Raw genomic sequence first — 19754 nt, forward strand, 5'->3', positions numbered from 1 at the left:
ATAGAGACTGGATTTAGGTTCTCTTGAGTTCTTTTAAGTGTGTTATTAAAAGTAGCGCTTAAATTGACGTTGTAAAATAGAGTATTAAACAAGAATAGCAAGCAACAATTATGTGAAACTGATTAAGGGATCTTTCGTTGTGCTCAATTAATATGATGGACTGTATATTAGGAGAGGAGTGCATTAATTTCGAGTCTATCAGTTGTGAAACGTATTCTCTTTAATAACAACGCTTTGTAGGGTGCTTTAATCCAATCTACTCTATACTCATTTTTTGAACTTTTTTAATCCATGGAGCCTCATAATTATCATGAGATTGTTTTTTTGTCCATTTTGTGTGCATTGAATTCATAATTCTATAATTCTAATTGTCTGTTTTATTTAATATTTAATGTATAACAAAAAAAGCTCGAGGAAGTTACAAATATGATATAGAAAATAGGAAGTACGAAAAGAAATTCTCAAAAGTATATTTACAAGCATGTATATATATACTGTGATGAATGATTTGGGTCGAGAGTCCAACCAATTGATGAATGATTTGGACAAAATCTTTAATCTCAGCACCGTATTGCCATTTACATTAGAGGGTATTTTAGAAAGGTAGCAGAATTAAGAATTTTGATTCTCATCTCATCCATATATTTTTATACTAATAATACGGTTACCAGCAGTTATCAACATTCACCACTACACAAAGGAGATTGTGGGCGATAGCAGTTACAAAAGAAGTTCCAACCAACAACACGATCACAAGCAAATCGTGGATAACGGGCATCAACAATTGAAAGTAGTTACTAAGAAGTGTCTGCAAAAGATGGAGAATGGTAGTGGTCTTCCTGCCTATAAATACTCAAAAGCGCCATTTTACAAAGGACGACTTTTTGCATCCTGACATCACACTTAAAATCTCTAAACGTTAAAACCCTGTATCGCGCCAAACACCAGCTACAAGAAAACTCACGGTGGCTGTTGTTCGCTATTGTGATGAGTCATACGTTTACATTCACGCACCTTTACATTCCCGTACATTTACCCTTCTACATTTTAATTTATGTTTCTTTTGCTTATTTCCTTGTAAGCAATTTAGTTCTTGTTTCTGCAATATGTTTCCTATTTAGCACTTTCTGCAAAGAACCTCTACGTTGTGATTCAGTTTTTACGAGTTTCATATTCATTATTCTTGCTAGATTGTGTAATTTGCGACGTCCATTTTACTGTTACGTTAACAACACACTTAAAATAACTCAAAAAGGACCTAATCCAATCTCCAGATTAATCTTTAGATTATTTGTTTACAAACTGTCATTTTTCACCGTGCTACTACTGCCGCACAACTTACACCAACAACGATGTTACCTACGCCGTTATCCCCGTAGTTAGCCAATTTATGATAATTTATTATCTTTTATGATAAATTATCCATGTTGACGCGCGTGTTAATATTTGATATAATAATAATAATAATAATATACATATTTAAATATATTAAATATAAGGAATTGATGTTCAAATTTAAAGCATGTGAATGCTTACAATATTCCTCACCGTCTTATTTTCCTGTTAATTTAGCGTGCGTTCTTCTTCATTTTTCCCATGATATCAAATGCAATAGGTTATTTGTCAAGCTCATATGCCTACAAATATAAATTAAAATTTCATGTTTTAAATAAGTAAAACTAATTAATCTAAATTACCTAAACACCTTGTTAAACAAAATGTAGCTTAAATACCACCCTCTTCCGATGCATAACCGTAGATTTGGAGCCAATAATGTACAGAGAGGCACCGTTATTAATAACTATCATCATTATGAACTTGTCAGTCAATGAACCTTCGAGCTTTACCTTATTTCCAGGGCGATTCATTGCCCTCTTGTTCTTACCCTTAAATTGTTTATTATGTTTTTCACAATGTTAGAATCTTTGTGCTCGAAACTGCTTCTAGTCTCATCATTATTCGAGCCATCCACTTAAAATGTATTTTAATGAAAATAAAATATCATGCAACAAAAATTAATATAGATCAAAATAATCTTATTAGGGATTGGATGTGTTCTTGCCAATGTTATTCTCAAGCCTAAAATTGTAGAAAAATGCAATGAATAAATTCAAATATCAATACATAATCGTATAAATAAATTTTTAAAATTATTTTTAATGTTTATAAATATTTTTCCTTTTATTTCATCTTATCTATATATTAAACATTTTTCACTCTATTTTTATTCTATTTCTTATAATTTTACTTTTATTTTATCTTTTATTATTTATTTCGTCTCTATTTTATATCTCATTCAAACAGGAAGAGTCTTTTATTTTCCCAAGACCAAACCTGAGTTGAAGCCCAATATTGATTTCCCAAAAAGTTAAGGCCTAGAGCGACCCATCAATGTGTTATATCAGCATTCCCATGACTACGCCCATCATCAATTCAGGACCTCATTACTAATCTAAACAAATACAGTTTGTACTTAAAACTACTAAAAAGATTATCACTACATGTGATGCTACATATAGTTAATAAGTACTTAATTTATTAAAAAAACATTTAAAAATGCTTATAAATTATTATTGAGCATGTAATTCAATTAATATTGAATTGTTGGTAAAATTTGAATTAAAAACTAAATTAATAAAAAATTGTAAAAAGTATTTTTTTTATTACATTACATTGTAAATTTTATTTTAAAAATCAGTCCAATTCAAACCAAATTTTTATAGTCACGATAGTAAAATTTAGATCATGACAGTTTTTCTGGTCAATAAATATGACATTGACCTAGTCCATCAACCACTTAGCAAGTGACACTAGGCTCTGTTTCAGTGTCGTCCACTTGGATCACCACTATACTCCAAAAGGTCGAGACTTGAATTTTCTATTTTTGAAGTCTAGTCAAACACATGCTACATGTTATGTAATTAAAATTAAATTTTTATTTTGATAATTTATATAATAGAAGTTGATATTAAAAGTTCATATATGTCAAGATAAAATTTTAATTAAAAACTAGTACTAAAACTATCTATTCTAATATACCTAAATTTTGTCCAAAATTTAATTTTACATGATAAAAGGTTGTATACCACTTATATCAAGTCATTGAATAAACCAAATACAAATAAACTTGAACACTACTATAACCTAAAACCTTGAAACAAAAAGTTATGATACAACACTATTTGTATATTACTTAATTATTCTATTACTACTCACGCCATATAGTTATAGACGTATTTAACGTATTCATTTAACGATGATATTTAAAGGAAAAATATAATAGGTAATGCAACATGATAAAAAGAGATAAAAAAATAATAATTAAAATTTAAGAGAGGTAAATATAATGTCCAGGTGCATTGGCACCAATGTTTTTTGGGTACCATTTGGAAGTTGGAACCTTCCTCTGTAACAGTTCGTCAAGTTGGTTCTTACAAATATTGACATGCAACATTGTGTTAGATATTGGAAACCAGTCTTGTGAACAAACATGGCATCGACTTTTTCTTCAGCCACCTTTACGTCCATATCAACACTGTTTTGCTTCTGCATGTTTTGCATCAATGCAACAACCAACAAAGAATTCATACTAATGGGGCAATCATTGGGAACTTCAGACACCATTGTTTCTTACGGTGGCAACTTTGAACTGGGCTTTTTCTCCAGAATCAGAGACAGCACCACCAAGTACTACATAGGCATATGGTTTAAAAAAGTTCCACACGACAAGGTTGTGTGGGTTGCTAATAGAGATTACGCAGTTCAAACATCCTCAGCAGTTCTTACTATTCATTCTGATGGAAATATTGTGATCATAGATGGACCAATGATGTACCATGTGAACAACGTTTCAAATAATTTTAGTACCTATGCCACGCTCTTAGACTCGGGAAACTTAGTACTGCTCAACAACTCAAATAAAGCGGTTTTGTGGCAGAGTTTTGATTATCCAACCGATACCCTTTTACCAGGAATGAACCTAGGACATGATGCAGCCTTAGGTTACACTTGGTCGTTAAGATCATGGACAAGTGCTAATGATCCTGCTCCAGGAGCTTTTTCCCTGGAGTACGATTTTGGCAGGGCCAGTTTAATAGTCAATAAGGGTTCTAATGTGTTTTGGATTGATGACCATTCAAATGTAACTATTGAGAGTGTTATTAACCGAATTGGTGCGGTAATGAACAATTTAGATTATTGGACTTGGCCTGCGGATAGTAACTCTAGGCTGGTACTAGAAGTTTCTGGTGAGCTTAATGAGGAGTTTTGGTCAGAGGAAGCAAAGCGTTGGGTTTCTTTACAATCATCAAAGTGTGGAACGAACAATTCATGTGGAGTTTTTTCCATTTGTAACCCGCAAGCTCTTCACCCTTGTGACTGTCTCCATGGTTTCAAGCCGTTTGATATTGATTCGTGGAGGAAGGGGAACAAATCTGCTGGCTGCGTTAGGAAAACGGACTTGTCTTGCAGAAATAGCAGCAGTAATGATGGATTCCTCCAGTTCAATGAAGTGGAATTACCACCAACTTTGGACGGATATAGTGAGAAAACAAAGACCAATATGGCGAAAGAGTGTGAAAGTAATTGCTCCAGAAATTGTTCTTGTGTTGCTTATGCTTATGATTTAAACGGTAATTGCCAATTGTGGCTAGGTGAGGTATTGAGTCTAAAGAACATCTCAACATATGAGGATAAATTTTATAATACTAATCCAAGCTTTTATCTCAGACTTGCTGCCTCTGAATTGATTCTCACTGGTATGTTCCTTTGCCTTGATGTAGATATCTTTCATTTGGCTATATAAGTAAAGAACTGAGGAGGATTTCTATTCATAAATAATTTGACACAGTTGCTAAATAGGGCTGCTAAGTAGATTCCTAGAACAGAGTAGAGATTCTCTATACAACAGAATAAACAGATAAAAATAGATACCGCTAACAACTAACTTTGTGATAATATCCTTGAAAATAAGGATAAGGATCACCGGAATATATGGAATCAATAGAATTGCAAAGAGATGTGTTGTCTAAGTTATGTCAACATGTTATGTAGCTATACTAGAAATTAGAATCCATGAGTTGATTTTCATTCAGCTGCAATTTGTCTTTTCCTTCCCTCTCGTCCCTTTTCTTTATTTCTCAGCTTAGGTACATCTAGGAGCCAAAAGTACATGGGTTTGGATAATTTATAATTCTTCTCTGCAGAGTCAAACACAACAAATGGTAAAGAACCAATGAATGATTTTCACAAGCATGAAAACAGGAGGAGGGATCTACTTCTAATTGTTATACTAATCTCATTTCTAACGTTTCTTATATTGGGCCTATTTGTTTACTGGACTAGAAGGCAAAGGAGAAAAGGTAAGAGAGAAACAAGATTTTGCAGTAGATGATATGACCAGTTCAACCATTAAATTAGGCAACTTATCATATGAACTAATTCTCCTTACTTTCTAGGAGAAGATTTGCTACATTTTGATGTAGGCATGAGCATGAAAATCACAGACTCTGAGCTTAGTGAAACAGACAAGGGTGTGAAAGTTAAAAAGAAGGAAGTTAAATTGCCATTATTCAGTTTTGTGAGTGTTTCAGCAGCAACTGATAACTTTTCAGATGCAAATAAACTTGGTGAGGGTGGCTTTGGACCCGTTTACAAGGCAAGTATAAAAAAACCTTTTTCTTAGCAATACTTTCTGAATACAAGTGAACTTTGATTCTTATGGAATGTAATCAATATAACTCTGGTAAATCAAAAAATACTAAACTACTAACGAACGTACTTTATTCTCTTTTTACTTATCTACACTTTTTCCTTTGATGCTGAGATTTTACACTCTGCAAAAAATGAATTGCAGGGTAAATTATTGAATGGAGATGAAGTTGCTGTGAAAAGGCTATCCCGAAGATCTGGTCAAGGGTGGGAAGAGTTGAGAAATGAAGCCTTATTAATTGCAAAACTGCAACACAACAATCTTGTTAGACTTCTAGGCTGCTGCATTGATCGAGATGAAAAGATGCTGATTTATGAATTTATGCCTAACAAAAGCTTAGATTTTTTTCTTTTTGGTTAGTACTTGCAGCTCTCCAAAATATGATCCCTTCTATGAAACTCAAACTTTGGTATTGACATGTTTTAATGCAAAACAGATGCAACAAAAAGGAGGATGCTAGATTGGGGAACACGAGTTAGGATTATTGATGGGATTGCTCAAGGACTCATTTATCTTCATCAATATTCCAGGTTCCGCATCATTCACCGGGATCTAAAAGCTAGCAACATATTGTTAGACATCAACATGAATCCTAAAATATCAGATTTTGGAATGGCAAGAATATTTGGTGAGAATGAACTTGAAGCAAATACTAACCGGATAGTTGGAACTTAGTAAGTCCAACAAAAGAACACTGGTGAATTGATAGAAGTAATCATAGATTCATATAGTTTCCTTCAAGATTTAAGACACATACCAATCATATATTAATTACTGTGTTGATGATTTTCAGTGGCTACATGTCGCCTGAATATGCCATGGAAGGCCTTTTCTCAATAAAATCAGATGTATTTAGCTTTGGAGTCCTGTTGTTGGAGATTGTACATGGCAAAAAGAATACTGGTCTTTATCAAACAAATTCCTTCAATCTTCTTGGATATGTAAGTTTCTTTACTCCACTCAAATGTTCTTGATTTGCATGGTTGGAATTCAAGTCAATTTCATGAATTGTGAATATTTTAAGACATTTTGAAATGGTGCATTAAATTAGATCAACTGTACATTCCCAAAATATGCTCCAAACATCGTAATTTTGGGCTTTCTTGCTAAATCAGGCTTGGGATCATTGGAGAAGCAATCAGGGAATTGAGCTAATGGATTCAACACTGGAAGATACCTCTAGTACGCATGTGGTACCAAGATATGTGAACATAGGACTTCTTTGTGTTCAAGAAAGTCCAGCAGATAGGCCAACAATGGCTGATGTTGTATCAATGATTGGGAATGAATTTGTGGCCCTTCCTTGTCCTAAACCACCTGCATTTCTAAATCTGAGAGGTGATGAAAATTCAAGATTTTCCAGAAACATGCCAGAAAACTTTTCTGTAAATGGTATCACAGATTCTCTTGTGGAAGCAAGATGAGAGGCTTCTCTTGTTGAAACATTTAAACTGCAACTTGTTTTGGAAAACAAGACATATTTGCTGGACTAATTGAGGTGCTTGATATGCAATATAATTGGATTATGATTAAGTTAGTAAATGCCACATTCACATTCAAATTGTTATTTAAATAAATTTAAATTCATTTTCTGCAATTTAGTCATTTGAGATTACATTGGACTATGAATCAGATCAAGTAAATATTTGTTTCACATATATGTGAAACAAATATTTCTTATCTTTCATTACTTATTCCTTGTACTATTTAATAGTAGATTGAGAATCCAGGCAGTACACTGCTTTATAGATAGTTCTTATTTAATCCGATGGTAAATTTATGATAGATTGATAGTCACTAAATAAAAATAATCTTATATATACGTCTCCTCAAATGAAGCTAGAGTTAACTTTTCAAACGAAGATTAGTTTGGTGACATTTAAGCGGAGTCTATTCAATTTGCATCACTGAAAACCTGATTATAAAGAATATAAATTTAATATAGTGGTGATAATTACGGAAATTCTAGTTATATTAATTTAGAGAAACACATTAGAAAGAGTAAAACTTGGCATGTGAGTGTGAGTGTGTGTGTGTATACTCGATATGCTCGGGCTTCCTTTCATTCTGTTCCCTTCCCCTCAAATGTTGGAAATTTCTCTTTACACCCACCTCTTTTTTATCAAAAAATTTATTCTAGAATATACATATAATATCCTTTCACAAATTAAAATTTTAAGTGATTCTAAATTACCCTTCTAAAATTTAACTTTCAAAATGAACTAAACTCTTCTAAATTATTTTTTATAACTTTTGAAAATAATGAAAAAGCTCAAGCGAGTTAAAATAAGATAAAATAATAAGTGTAAAACGAAATTATCTATAGTGTTTTCAAGCATGTATATACTATGCTGTTAGGGCCTTACGGGACAAATTCAGCAACTTTTTTGTTTCGGGTAGGGAGTTCAACCAATTCGTGAATGATTTGGACTCATTTTTTAATCTCTGCAGCATATTGCCATTTGCATTAGGGGGTCTTTTAGAATTGTAGCAGGATTAAGAATTTTGTTTTTCATCCCATTCATATATTTGTAGACTAATAGTATGATTTTACAAGTAAATGGCACTAATCTTCCCAATTATATTTCTCCTGAAAAGATGAAACGCAGAAAGGATTACATGACCATCATGGAATCTTAATCCTATGATGAAGAACATGCACTAAAATAAGTACTTTTATGCATACACATTTCCCAGTTAGCAGAAATCACTTCTACAATTCGAGCAGAGAATCCACCAATCTGACTTGATACTATCAATGATTTTGTACCAAATGAGAATCTGAATTTGACACTTCTTTTTCAAACCTTATCCTTATTGAATTGATGATATTCTTAAAAAGATAAAATTGATTGCTTTATAGTGTGCTTCCAATTTTTCTGGTCTTTCGTGAAAGCTATGTAAAATTACAGCAACTTCATATATTTAAATTACTAAAACTTGATACCATATGATAATTATTTTTTATCTCTCCCTTACATTTTATTTTTTGGTATGCACACATCTAAAAAATACACTACAAAACACAACAGGACACCTAAAGGCGGCTATCTTGAGGTGTTCAACAAATATTTTCCAATTCAATTTGTCAAAGTAGTTGGCATTACAGATAAAGTGAGGGTGTAGATTCAATTTAATAAAATAGGTAATAATTCAGTCTGTGACTAAATAAACTGCCACAATCTATCATTGTCAGTCACAACATTGGATTTTAATTAGCTGGTTAGTTGTTACGGTCATTTTAAGTTATTGACTTGCAAGAGATTACTAACGTTAAGAAGGGTCTTCATTGTTCTTGCTTGGAGTAAGAATGTTATCACTAAATATATGTTTAGGAGAGAGTTTTTGAAGAGAAAAAGAGGGAAGGACTTATTTTTTAATTTTGTATTAAAAGAATTATATACTATTTGTGATGATAAATATATTATTAATATAAATTTATATTTTTTATTTTTAAAAATTATAATTTTAAATATATTTATTTAAAATATAAAATAATTCCTCTCCTCCCCTTCTCTCTAAAACCCTCCTTCACAAACAACTCCTAGCAGTTATACAGTAATTTATTATGTTGAGTCTTCTTAAATTTGGGTCTCAACATACCTGCTCATGCTCAAGACTGAAACTTAGTGGGGTTAGATTTTTTGTTTTACAGTCAAAGTTCTCAGTACCATCTTAAATTTGGGTTTAGACTTTATTTGACTTGACTCCAAAAAGTTAGCTTGTAAAATAAGAATGATCATAATTTTTATAAACTTTTTTAACTATATTTATAATTGACGTGGAATCTATTTGAATTACCCTTGTATTTTATATTTTTGTCCATTCTACAATGACAACAACTAAGTTTTTTCTTACGAGGTTGAGTATATAAATTATACGATGCTATTAAATTGAATAAAAAAACTAAATTTTCAGAAATTTAATTAATTAAATGGTCTCTTTTAATAACTTTGTCAAGATTTTTTTTTTAGTCTTCTTTGACTCTTTCTTATTGGCCATGAGTATTGCAATTTACTTTCTTTATTAAGATTTTTAAAAGTCTTTTCTTCACATGACTAAATCACCTTAAATGATTTTTAGTCATATTTTTTATATAAGTGTTATTCTAATATTCTTATATATACTATCATTTTGTATTATATCATTTTTCGTGTATCTACTTATTGACCTTATTCTTATTTACACTGACATTTTTCTCGTGTTGTTCCTTTAAAACTCATTATTCACTATCTTGTAGGATAACTAGTCGTAAAATTTTCCTTTTAACTTGACAGGTATTTCACTGTCACAAATAATTTATGATGTCTTTTTTCTATTTTAAACACCCAACTTGTATTGTGTGAGAAACATTTTCATTAATTGCTCTATTATTTTGTATAGTAGATCCCAAGTACTTATTATTGAAAACTTGTAATATAATATCATTTCTAATTTTATTTTTCAACACATGATTCTCATCTTGTTCTTCGTTAAACCTATAATACATATACTCTGTCTTACTTCTACTCAAACAAAAATCTTTAAATTCTAAAATCTTTTTTTATAATTTAAATTTATCATTAACTTCTTCTTTTGAATTCTCATCCAACACGATATTATCTCTGTCTATCTTAACACAACATAATTATGTTAATAAGTTATGGGAGAGATCCAAAATTCTAAATCCATAATGGAAAAGTAGTACGAAGGACAAGTTATCAATTAGCATTATACCATTTTATTCCTAATCTCATGCTACTCTTTTTGCTATTGGTGAGAAAAAAAATCATGAAACATAAAATGAATTAGGATGAATTTGTGTGTTGTGACCACACACCAAAACATATATTTATAATAAAAATAAATAATACAGAATATACAAAATATACAGTTACATAATTACATACTAATTTCTCAATTTAGAATATTAATATAATTACATAATTCCAACGGCTATCGTCTCAATTATCTTCCCCTTTAAAAAAACCACTTCATATCACCCAAACCCATATTCTAAAGCTAGGCCAGCCTATTCAATATTAACCTTCTTGCACTGTGCACAAAATTTCTTGGTATCACCAAAATTGAGAGAAAATGAATAACATTAGAATGTTACCTAAATGCTATCTTTTATTCTTCTTCATGACAATCACCACTTCACTGGACAGTATTGCTCCAGGTCAATCCATTCGCTACGGCGAAACATTAGTTTCAGCCGCCGGAGCTTTTGAACTGGGATTCTTCAATCCTGGAACTTCTGGAAGACTATATGTTGGAGTATGGTACAAGGATTCTCCTTCAACAGTGGTATGGGTGGCCAACAGAGAAGCACCACTCAACAATGCCTCTGGAGTTTTACAAGTCAATGATCAAGGACTTCTTGTCCTTCTTGATGCCACAAAGAGGACTGTTTGGTCCTCTAATACATCAAGCATATCGAAGAATCCAATTGCACAGCTTTTGGACACAGGAAATCTTGTAGTAAGAAATGGACATGGAAATAACATGGACAATCTTCTATGGCAGAGTTTTGATTATCCATGTGATACCTTATTGCCAGGAATGAAGCTTGGATGGAACTTGGTAACTGGTGTAGAATGGTTTTTGTCATCATGGAAAAGTGCAGAAGATCCTGGTCATGGTGACAACACAATTAAAATAGACATTCAAGGCTATCCACAATCATTTCAACTAAAAGGAAATACTATAAAGTACAGAGCAGGACATTGGAATGGCCTTACTTTTACAGGATATCCATTTGGAAGGCCTAATTCTATATTTAATTATGAATTTGTTTTCAATGACAAAGAGTTATATTATGAGGATGAACTTCTGAATAGATCCGTTTTCACTAGATATGTCATCTCCAATTTAGGTGTTGGGCAGCGTTTTGTTTGGACAAGTCAAACAAGTAGCTGGGAGGTAATGTCAGTAGCCATAGCAGATCAGTGTCAAAATTATGCTTTCTGTGGTACATATTCAATCTGCAACATCTTTAACATTCCTGTCTGTGCATGCCTGAAAGGATTTGTACCAAAACATCCAGAAGAGTGGAATGTGTCATATTGGTCTAGTGGCTGCATTAAGAGAATTCCATTGGAATGTAATAATAATGATGGTTTCCAAAAGTACACGGGTCTGAAGTTGCCAGACACGTCTTCCTCACAGTATAACAAGACCATGAACCTTACGGAATGCCAGAAATCCTGTCTACTAAACTGTTCCTGTACAGCATATGCAAGTTTGGATATACGCAACGGAGGGAGTGGATGCTTACTTTGGTTTGATGGTTTGCTTGACATTATGCAATTTGCTGAAGGGGGACAAGACCTTTACATTCGAGTTCCTGCATCAGAGCTACATAGTAAAATTTTGTTTCTTAAATTCTTCGTCCTTTTCCTTTATTGCAAGTTTCTTCGTTTTCTGCACATATATCAGTGTGAAGAGTGGATGAGTTTCTAGATTTTAGTTTGAAATGCAACATGCAAAATAGAAGACAGTCATGCTCTTTTAACATTTCTTATATTAAAGAGTGTGTTCAAAAGAGTGTATTGCTAGCATTCATTTTATAAGCATAATTACAGAGATAACTGCCAAGGGAAACTTAGAGTAGTGCTAATCCAATTTAAATAAAGAATTTGTTGGAACTTACAATGATTTTACTCTTCTGCGTGTGAAACAGTTTAAAGAGCATTAAATACAACTATCAAAGCCTTAACTGAGATGTTGTGCGTGAATGTACTTACTAACCATTCTCTTTTATTTGTCAGATCTTGCTGCTGACCATGACCATGGAAAGTTCAAAAAGAAGATCCTAACAGGAATAGGAACTGTGTCCATAATATTAGTCATAGGCTTGATAATTCTTGGATGCACAACATCCAAGTTAAAACAGAAACTTGAAAATATAGGTACATCTTGTCATTCCTGAATTTGTAATTAATTTTAAGACTGATAAAAGATTGGCACCAAAAATTAAGAATGAAAGAATATAAGGACAATTGTTGTCATAGTAAGTAATTTATTGTTATTGCCATAATGCAACTCCTGAATGGCAGGTAGAATGTTCAATTGGAAGCAATACAAAAATAGACTGAGGAAAGAAGACATGGATCTGCCAACATTTGATTTGTCAATCATTGCTAACGCCACCAACAATTTTTCAAGCATAAATAAAGTGGGGGAAGGTGGATTTGGACCGGTCTATAAGGTAACTATTAGAATTTAAGTGTGGGTCTGATCAGAGAGTTTGGGCTTTAAGCTTGAATAGCCTATTTAACTAAAAAAATTTAGCAATGTAGACTTATCGCGCTCTTGCTTATATACCCTTCAATTTGGTGTTAACCAATTAATGTAGGAATTTTATAATCTAACAGTACCAGGAATATAGCCAGCAAAATACAATAAAAATCTCTATTTTCTCAATATAAGTTGTTTAAATATTCCTAACGATGTTTTCAGGGTAACCTAATAGACCTATTTCTCAATAAAAGTTGTTTAAATATTCCTAATGATGTTTTCAGGGTACACTAATAGATGGGCAGGAGGTTGCCATAAAAAGGCACTCAAAGTCCTCTGACCAAGGATTGGAAGAGTTTAAAAATGAAGTTGCATTGATTGCAAAACTTCAACATCGAAATCTTGTAAATCTTCTTGGTTGTTGCATTCAAGGAGAGGAAAAACTGTTGATCTACGAATACATGCCCAACAATAGCTTGGACTACTTCATCTTTGGTTAGTTCCTTTTAAATTTAACATACGCTCTAACATTTTTGGCAATCTTTATATGATTATCCTTAAAACCAGTTGATAAAGCAAATCGTATACTAATATTGTACTTGAAATTGATCAGATGAACATAGAAGCAAGCTCTTGGATTGGATTCAGCGTTTCCACATTATTAGTGGTGTTGCTAGAGGACTTCTCTATCTTCATCAAGACTCTAGACTGAAAATTATTCACAGAGATTTGAAGACCAGCAATATCCTACTAGATGCCTATATGAATCCAAAAATTTCAGACTTTGGCCTTGCTCGGACATTTTGGGGAGATCAAGTTGAAGCCAACACAAAAAAAGTGGTCGGAACATAGTAAGTTACCATATTTTTGTACTTAATGAGTGTTGAATATGAAATTATTTTTTTTTTACTTATTCATCTGCAAATAATACTTGCAGTGGATACATACCACCAGAGTATGCTGTGCATGGTCATTATTCAGTAAAATCAGATGTCTTCAGTTTTGGAGTAATAGTATTAGAGATTGTGAGTGGGAAGAGGAATAGGGGGTTTTCTGACCCAGAACAATACCTAAATCTTCTTGGACATGTAAGCATAAAGACTAAGACTATCCACTTTGCTACTTGTTGCTTAGTCTCACATTAGTATCGATTTGAACTGAGTGATTACACTAATATTCATGGTTTTAGGCATGGAGACTATGGAATCAAGATAGACCATTGGAACTGATAGACAAACACTTGGCTGAAAGTGGCAAGTCTTTTGAAGTCATAAGATGCATACATGTTGGTCTGTTATGCGTACAAGAGAAACCAGAAGACAGGCCAGACATATCCTCTATTGTTCTTATGCTAAATGGTGAGAAAACTTTGCCTCAGCCAAAGGCTCCTGGATTTTACACTGGAAGTGATTTGCCTAACGCAGAAGCTTCATCTAGAATGTGCAATCCGTTCACCCTAAATAAGATGTCCATTACAATGTTTGAAGCAAGATGAAGTATGTGAAGATATGAGCAAATGAAGATTGAATTTTCTTGATCAGGAAAGGAAGTGATTCATGCACTCGAACTACGTTTACACATCTTTCAATGAAAATTCAAGCACACACTTAACATTCACTATGTAATGTGTTGATGCAAAACATGAACAGACAGAACCTGTAAATTTGATCCAGCTAAAGTTTGACAGTTCCTATGGAAAGCTCATTATTTTGGTTTGTAGGTATCCGGGATCAAATTGAAAAAAGAAATTAGAGCAAGCATGGTTTTCAATTTGGTTTGTAGGTATCTGCACTAATAATATTGGTTCAATTAATTTAATATTTTTTTTAGGTACTCGTTACAGTACTGATAACGGTGAAAGGGTATTATATATCTAATGACTGTTATAATTTTTCTACTATTAAGATTAAAGAGTATTTACGTATTTTTAAATAAATTACTAACTTCACTATCGATTAACATAAAACTCTCCTCTTTTCCAATGTGTCTCTCAATCCCTTTTATTTTACATAATATGTATTTTTGTTCACGTCAATAAAGTTGTATCTTGGTACACAAACGTCTTTAACACTAAAAGTACTGTAATTTCATTAGCTAAACGTGATAAGCACACACAAACTTGCACTTTGACATAAAATGACCTGAGAACACATTGTCACACTTGGGCGGCACCTTGAAGCACATAGATCTGTGCTTTGACGCTAAATAGCCTGCAATCAATATCTAAATTTCAACAATTTTTACCAAAAATAGTAGTAAGATAAAAAAAATTATAAAAATTAAAATTCTAATAAATTTTTAATAAAATAAAAAGTTAAAAAAAAAATATTAAAATTAACTAAAAACTACGTACTACTAAACTCTTAACTACTTTCGTCAAAGGTTTGCCTTCACCACATGTCTGTTTTATTGCATTGCACTTGCAAAGATGAAAATGAAGAAAAAGATCTAATTTTGTGGAAGAAGTGAGAAGATCTGGAAAGCATTTCTCACCTACCGTTGCTCACAGTCAAAGTTTATTTTAATTTGTATTTTTAGGGTGAAAATAGAATTTAGAATCTTAAATTTGATTTGAGATTTGGGAAAAAAAAAGTTAACGAATAATATTAATTTTTAAATCTTAAATTAAAGGATAATTTGACAATAATAATTTGATATTTTTAAAGGTTAATAAGAAAATAATTTTTTTTAAATTCTTTAAATATAAAATTAAATTTAGTACATATAAAGAGAGTATTGTATGCCACCTCAATACTGAGGTTATGATAGATTTTACCTTTAAAATTTTGTACTCATAAATTATCTATGGAAGTTGATGTATTCTGTAATTTGTTCCAATTTTTAAGATTACAAAGTGGTGGACTTAATGCAACTGATTTCAATGTTTTGCTCTCACTCTCCTCAACGTGTTTGACTGTATTTTGTGCTATGGAACTAATGAATTTTTTCTCCCCAGTGATTTTCTTAAATTAAATAAATAATTAAAAATATATTATGTAATTATTTTAAAATTTTATAAATTTGAAAGAGAGTAAATATGTAATTATTAAAAATAGTGATTCTATTATATTAAATAGATTAAATAAGGAGATAATTTTTAAATTAAAAAATATTTAAATAATTTAAATAAATATTGAATTAATAAATAAATGCTTATGTTGAAAAAAATGTTTAGTGAAAAATAATTTATTTTAATAAGCTATACTAAGAAACTTATTAAAACAACTTATGAAATTCATGTTATTTTTCACAAGCTGAGAATAGGTTCATACATGTTATTAGAAACAGAATTAGACACACGACTTGCTATATTTCAAAAATAGAAAATTATATCATCGAAAAACATAAATAAATTTATTCATTCATTCTTTTTTTATTCATTTTTATGAATAAAAAATATATTTAAAGAGCATAGTATTCATCTGTTCAAGGGATCTTTCATTGCACTCAATTAATATGATGGACTGTATATTGGGAGAGGAGTGCATTAATTTCGAGTCTATCAGTTGTGAAACGTATTCTCTTTAATAACAACGCTTTGTAGGGTGCTTTAATCCAATCTACTCTATACTCATTTTTTGAACTTTTTTAATCCATGGAGCCTCATAATTATCATGAGATTGTTTTTTTTGTCCATTTTGTGTGCATTGAATTCATAATTCTATAATTCTAATTGTCTGTTTTATTTAATATTTAATGTATAACAAAAAAAGCTCGAGGAAGTTACAAATATGATATAGAAAATAGGAAGTACGAAAAGAAATTCTCAAAAGTATATTTACAAGCATGTATATATATACTATGATGAATTATTTGGGTCGAGAGTCCAACCAATTGATGAATGATTTGGACAAAATCTTTAATCTCAGCAACGTATTGCCATTTGCATTAGAGGGTATTTTAGAAAGGTAGCAGAATTAAGAATTTTGATTCTCATCCCATCCATATATTTTATACTAATAATGTGATTTTACAAGTAAATTGCACTAATCTGAATCCTACTGTGAAGAACATGCACTAAAATAAGCACTGCTCGCAGACACATATGCCACTTAACAGAAATCACTTCTACAATTTGAACAGAGAACTCACCAGTTTGACTTGATAGTACCATATGATTTTGTACCAAATGAGAATCTGGATTTGAGACTTCTTTTCAAACCTTATCCTTATTGAATTGATAATGAAAAGCAGAAATATACATGAAAAATAAAACTGATTGCTTTATAGTGTGCTTCCATTATTTAAACTACTAAATATAGACATCAAATACAATTATCTCTTTCTTTCATTTACTTTTTACATTTTTTGCATGCACACGTCCCAAAGATACACTACAAAACGCAAAAGGACACCTAAAGCTAAAGGTATCTTGAGGTGTTCAACAAACATTTTCCAATTCATATTGTCCTGGATTCACGTTGGAAGTTCTGTAAACGTGAACTCAATACAGAAGTTATAATTAGAAGCATTGAACTAAAGTAGATTCAAAGTATTTAATGGTGAATATAAACATGTTAAAAGAAGTTGAGATTACAAATAAAGCGAAGGTGATTTCAATTTCAAATAACAGGTTATAATTCAGTCTCTTGAAATAAACTGCCACAGTCTATTTTTTCCAAAAAATTGGTTATTACGGTCATAAGCTATTGACTTATAAAGCATTCGGTATGTTAAAAAAGGGTCAGAGGACGATGTATATTATCACTTCTATTTAAGTAACTTTTATTTAAAATACCACTGTTATTTATATGATTATAAGAGAGAAAAACGAGTATTTTAGATAAAATTACTTAAATAAGAGCAGCAATAGACACTTAAGAGTTATAGTATACACACCACTGAAAACATAGTTCAAAGGATGAGTTATAACTTAGCATTCTACCATTTTATTCCTAATCCCATGCTACTCTTTTTGCTATAGTCTCCATTCTCTTTCTCTTTACAGAAAGCACTTCAATATCATTGAAACCCCATATTCTAAAGCTGGGCCAGCCAATTCATATTCAGTGTTCACCTTCTGGGTATGACTGAGTGAGAAAAATTCAGAAAAAACAACAACATTAGAATGTTATCTATATGCTCTCTTTTATTCTTCTTTGTTGAGGTATCAATGCAATGCGAAAGACTGGATCGAATTTAATTGGAAATAAAGAGAAGGAAGAGAATAATAGAGGCAGGATTTTAACATGGAAAAAACTCCAAATCGGAGAAAAAACTCACGGACAACGACGAGCAAAATAATTTCACTATGTAAAAGAGAGAGTACAAGAAGTCCTCTAAAATTATGAGAACGGAGTAATAAATCACTCTATTTTTCTCTCAATAAATACTCTCTCAAGTAGAATAAGAGCTACAAAAATAATACTCTCAATTTCTCTCCGATCCGTAAGTTGATATACAAAAGATCGTAATTTGGGTGTGTCTATCATTCATTCCTACACTGGGTATTTATAGGCAAAATTTTGTAAAGTTTTTCAACAATTACTGTAGCAATTCGGTGCCTACCAAATGAAAAAATCAGTGCTTACAAAGATTAAAAACAACAAAATTAGTGCCTGCAAACATTGACAAAGTGAGCCACCTACTAACAATCTCCACCTTGGATTAGTTTTGATAAATTGTTCGACGTCATTTAAACCCCGAAGGGCATTCAAGTGCTGTAGAGACCAACCAAGTCCAAGCAATGCTGGAACTTGGCCTTTGGAAGAAGCTTAGTAAGCATATCAGCTGGATTCTCAGATGTATGAATCTTCTGAACCACGACTTCACCCTTAGCAATAATTTCTCGGATAAAATGATGTCTCACATCAATATGTTTTGTCCTGTCATGGTAGCGTTTATTCTTGGTCAAGTAAATAGTACTCTGACTATTACAAAACACAGTAAGAACATCCTGTGTAAGACCAAGTTCATTGATCAGACCTTTAAGCCAAAGAGCCTCTTTCACACCCTCTGTTGCTGAAACATATTCAGCTTCAGTCGTAGATAATGATGGAAGAGACTGAAACTGAGCTTTCCAACTAATAGCACAGTTACAGAGAGAAAATATGTAACTAGAAAGAGATCTTCTTTTGTCAAGATCGCCACCATTATCCAAATCAACAAAACCTGTAACTTCAGTTGTTGCATAATTTCTATCAAATACCAAGCCAATATCAGAAGTACCTTTGAGATACCGAAAAATCCATTTTACAGCACTCCAATGATCTTTTCCAGGATTATGCATATACCGACTCACCATGCTAACGGCATATGCTAAATCAGGTCTAGTGCATACCATAGCATACATAAGACTGCCAACAGCACTAGCATAAGGAATGCGTGACATACGCTTCATGTCTTCCTTTGTTTTAGGACAAAGGTCAGATGATAACTTGAAATGTGCAGCAAGTGGAGTAGAAACAGATTTGCAATTAGACATATTAAATCTGTCAAACACTTTCTCAGTGTATTTTTGTTGAGATAGAAACAATTTACCAGCTTGACGATCCCTGCAAATCTCCATACCAAGAATCTTTTTAGCTACACCCAATTCTTTCATTTCAAACTCATTATTGAGTTGAGTTTTCAATTTCTTGATCAGAGACTTGTCACGTGATGCAATCAACATATCATTAACATATAGTAACAAGTATATGTAAGATTCATCAGGAAGTTTTTGAAAATAAATACAGTCGTCATATTGACTTCTGCAATAACCTTGCCCAATCATGAAGGAATCAAACCTTTTGTACCATTGTCTTGGAGCTTGTTTGAGTCCATATAAAGATTTCTTCAATCGACAGACAAGATACTCCTTACCAGGAACAATAAATCCCTC

At 32.0% G+C, this 19754-nt stretch overlaps 3 protein-coding genes across 3 annotated transcripts; all 3 read left to right on the top strand.

The window, feature by feature from the left end:
- Positions 1 to 3379: 3379 nt before the first annotated feature.
- LOC113865628 (receptor-like serine/threonine-protein kinase SD1-8) lies at positions 3380 to 7237 on the top strand. The gene is made up of 7 exons (XM_027500318.1): positions 3380 to 4757; positions 5205 to 5360; positions 5457 to 5656; positions 5855 to 6065; positions 6147 to 6384; positions 6504 to 6651; positions 6826 to 7237. Exons 1-7 carry the CDS (start codon positions 3491 to 3493, stop codon positions 7132 to 7134), a joined length of 2529 nt encoding a protein of 842 aa, XP_027356119.1. The 5' UTR covers positions 3380 to 3490; the 3' UTR covers positions 7135 to 7237.
- Positions 7238 to 10834: 3597 nt separating this feature from the next.
- LOC113865099 (G-type lectin S-receptor-like serine/threonine-protein kinase At4g27290) lies at positions 10835 to 12154 on the top strand. The gene has a single exon (XM_027499464.1). It carries the CDS (start codon positions 10835 to 10837, stop codon positions 12152 to 12154), a length of 1320 nt encoding a protein of 439 aa, XP_027355265.1.
- A 432-nt stretch (positions 12155 to 12586) lies between these two features.
- Positions 12587 to 14426, top strand: LOC113864412 (G-type lectin S-receptor-like serine/threonine-protein kinase SD1-1). Its single transcript, XM_027498077.1, has 6 exons — positions 12587 to 12603; positions 12751 to 12902; positions 13216 to 13426; positions 13545 to 13782; positions 13869 to 14019; positions 14121 to 14426. Exons 2-6 carry the CDS (start codon positions 12756 to 12758, stop codon positions 14424 to 14426), a joined length of 1053 nt encoding a protein of 350 aa, XP_027353878.1. The 5' UTR covers positions 12587 to 12603; positions 12751 to 12755.
- The last annotated feature ends 5328 nt before the right edge of the window (positions 14427 to 19754 follow it).

This window comes from Abrus precatorius, unplaced genomic scaffold (assembly GCF_003935025.1).
Source record: "Abrus precatorius isolate BTA unplaced genomic scaffold, Abrus_2018 Scaffold4, whole genome shotgun sequence".
Taxonomy (NCBI): domain Eukaryota; kingdom Viridiplantae; phylum Streptophyta; class Magnoliopsida; order Fabales; family Fabaceae; genus Abrus; species Abrus precatorius.

Excerpts from the sequence above, each read along its gene's own strand:
- LOC113864412 (XM_027498077.1), top strand. The coding sequence starts at position 12,756 with ATGTTCAATTGGAAGCAATACAAAAATAGACTGAGGAAAGAAGACATG. Across the intron at positions 13,783-13,868 it reads AAAAAAGTGGTCGGAACATA|TGGATACATACCACCAGAGT; the intron begins GTAAGTTACCAT and ends TAATACTTGCAG. Across the intron at positions 14,020-14,120 it reads ACCTAAATCTTCTTGGACAT|GCATGGAGACTATGGAATCA; the intron begins GTAAGCATAAAG and ends TCATGGTTTTAG.
- LOC113865099 (XM_027499464.1), top strand. The coding sequence starts at position 10,835 with ATGACAATCACCACTTCACTGGACAGTATTGCTCCAGGTCAATCCATT.
- LOC113865628 (XM_027500318.1), top strand. The coding sequence starts at position 3,491 with ATGGCATCGACTTTTTCTTCAGCCACCTTTACGTCCATATCAACACTG. Across the intron at positions 4,758-5,204 it reads CTCTGAATTGATTCTCACTG|AGTCAAACACAACAAATGGT; the intron begins GTATGTTCCTTT and ends TCTTCTCTGCAG. Across the intron at positions 6,385-6,503 it reads AACCGGATAGTTGGAACTTA|TGGCTACATGTCGCCTGAAT; the intron begins GTAAGTCCAACA and ends GATGATTTTCAG.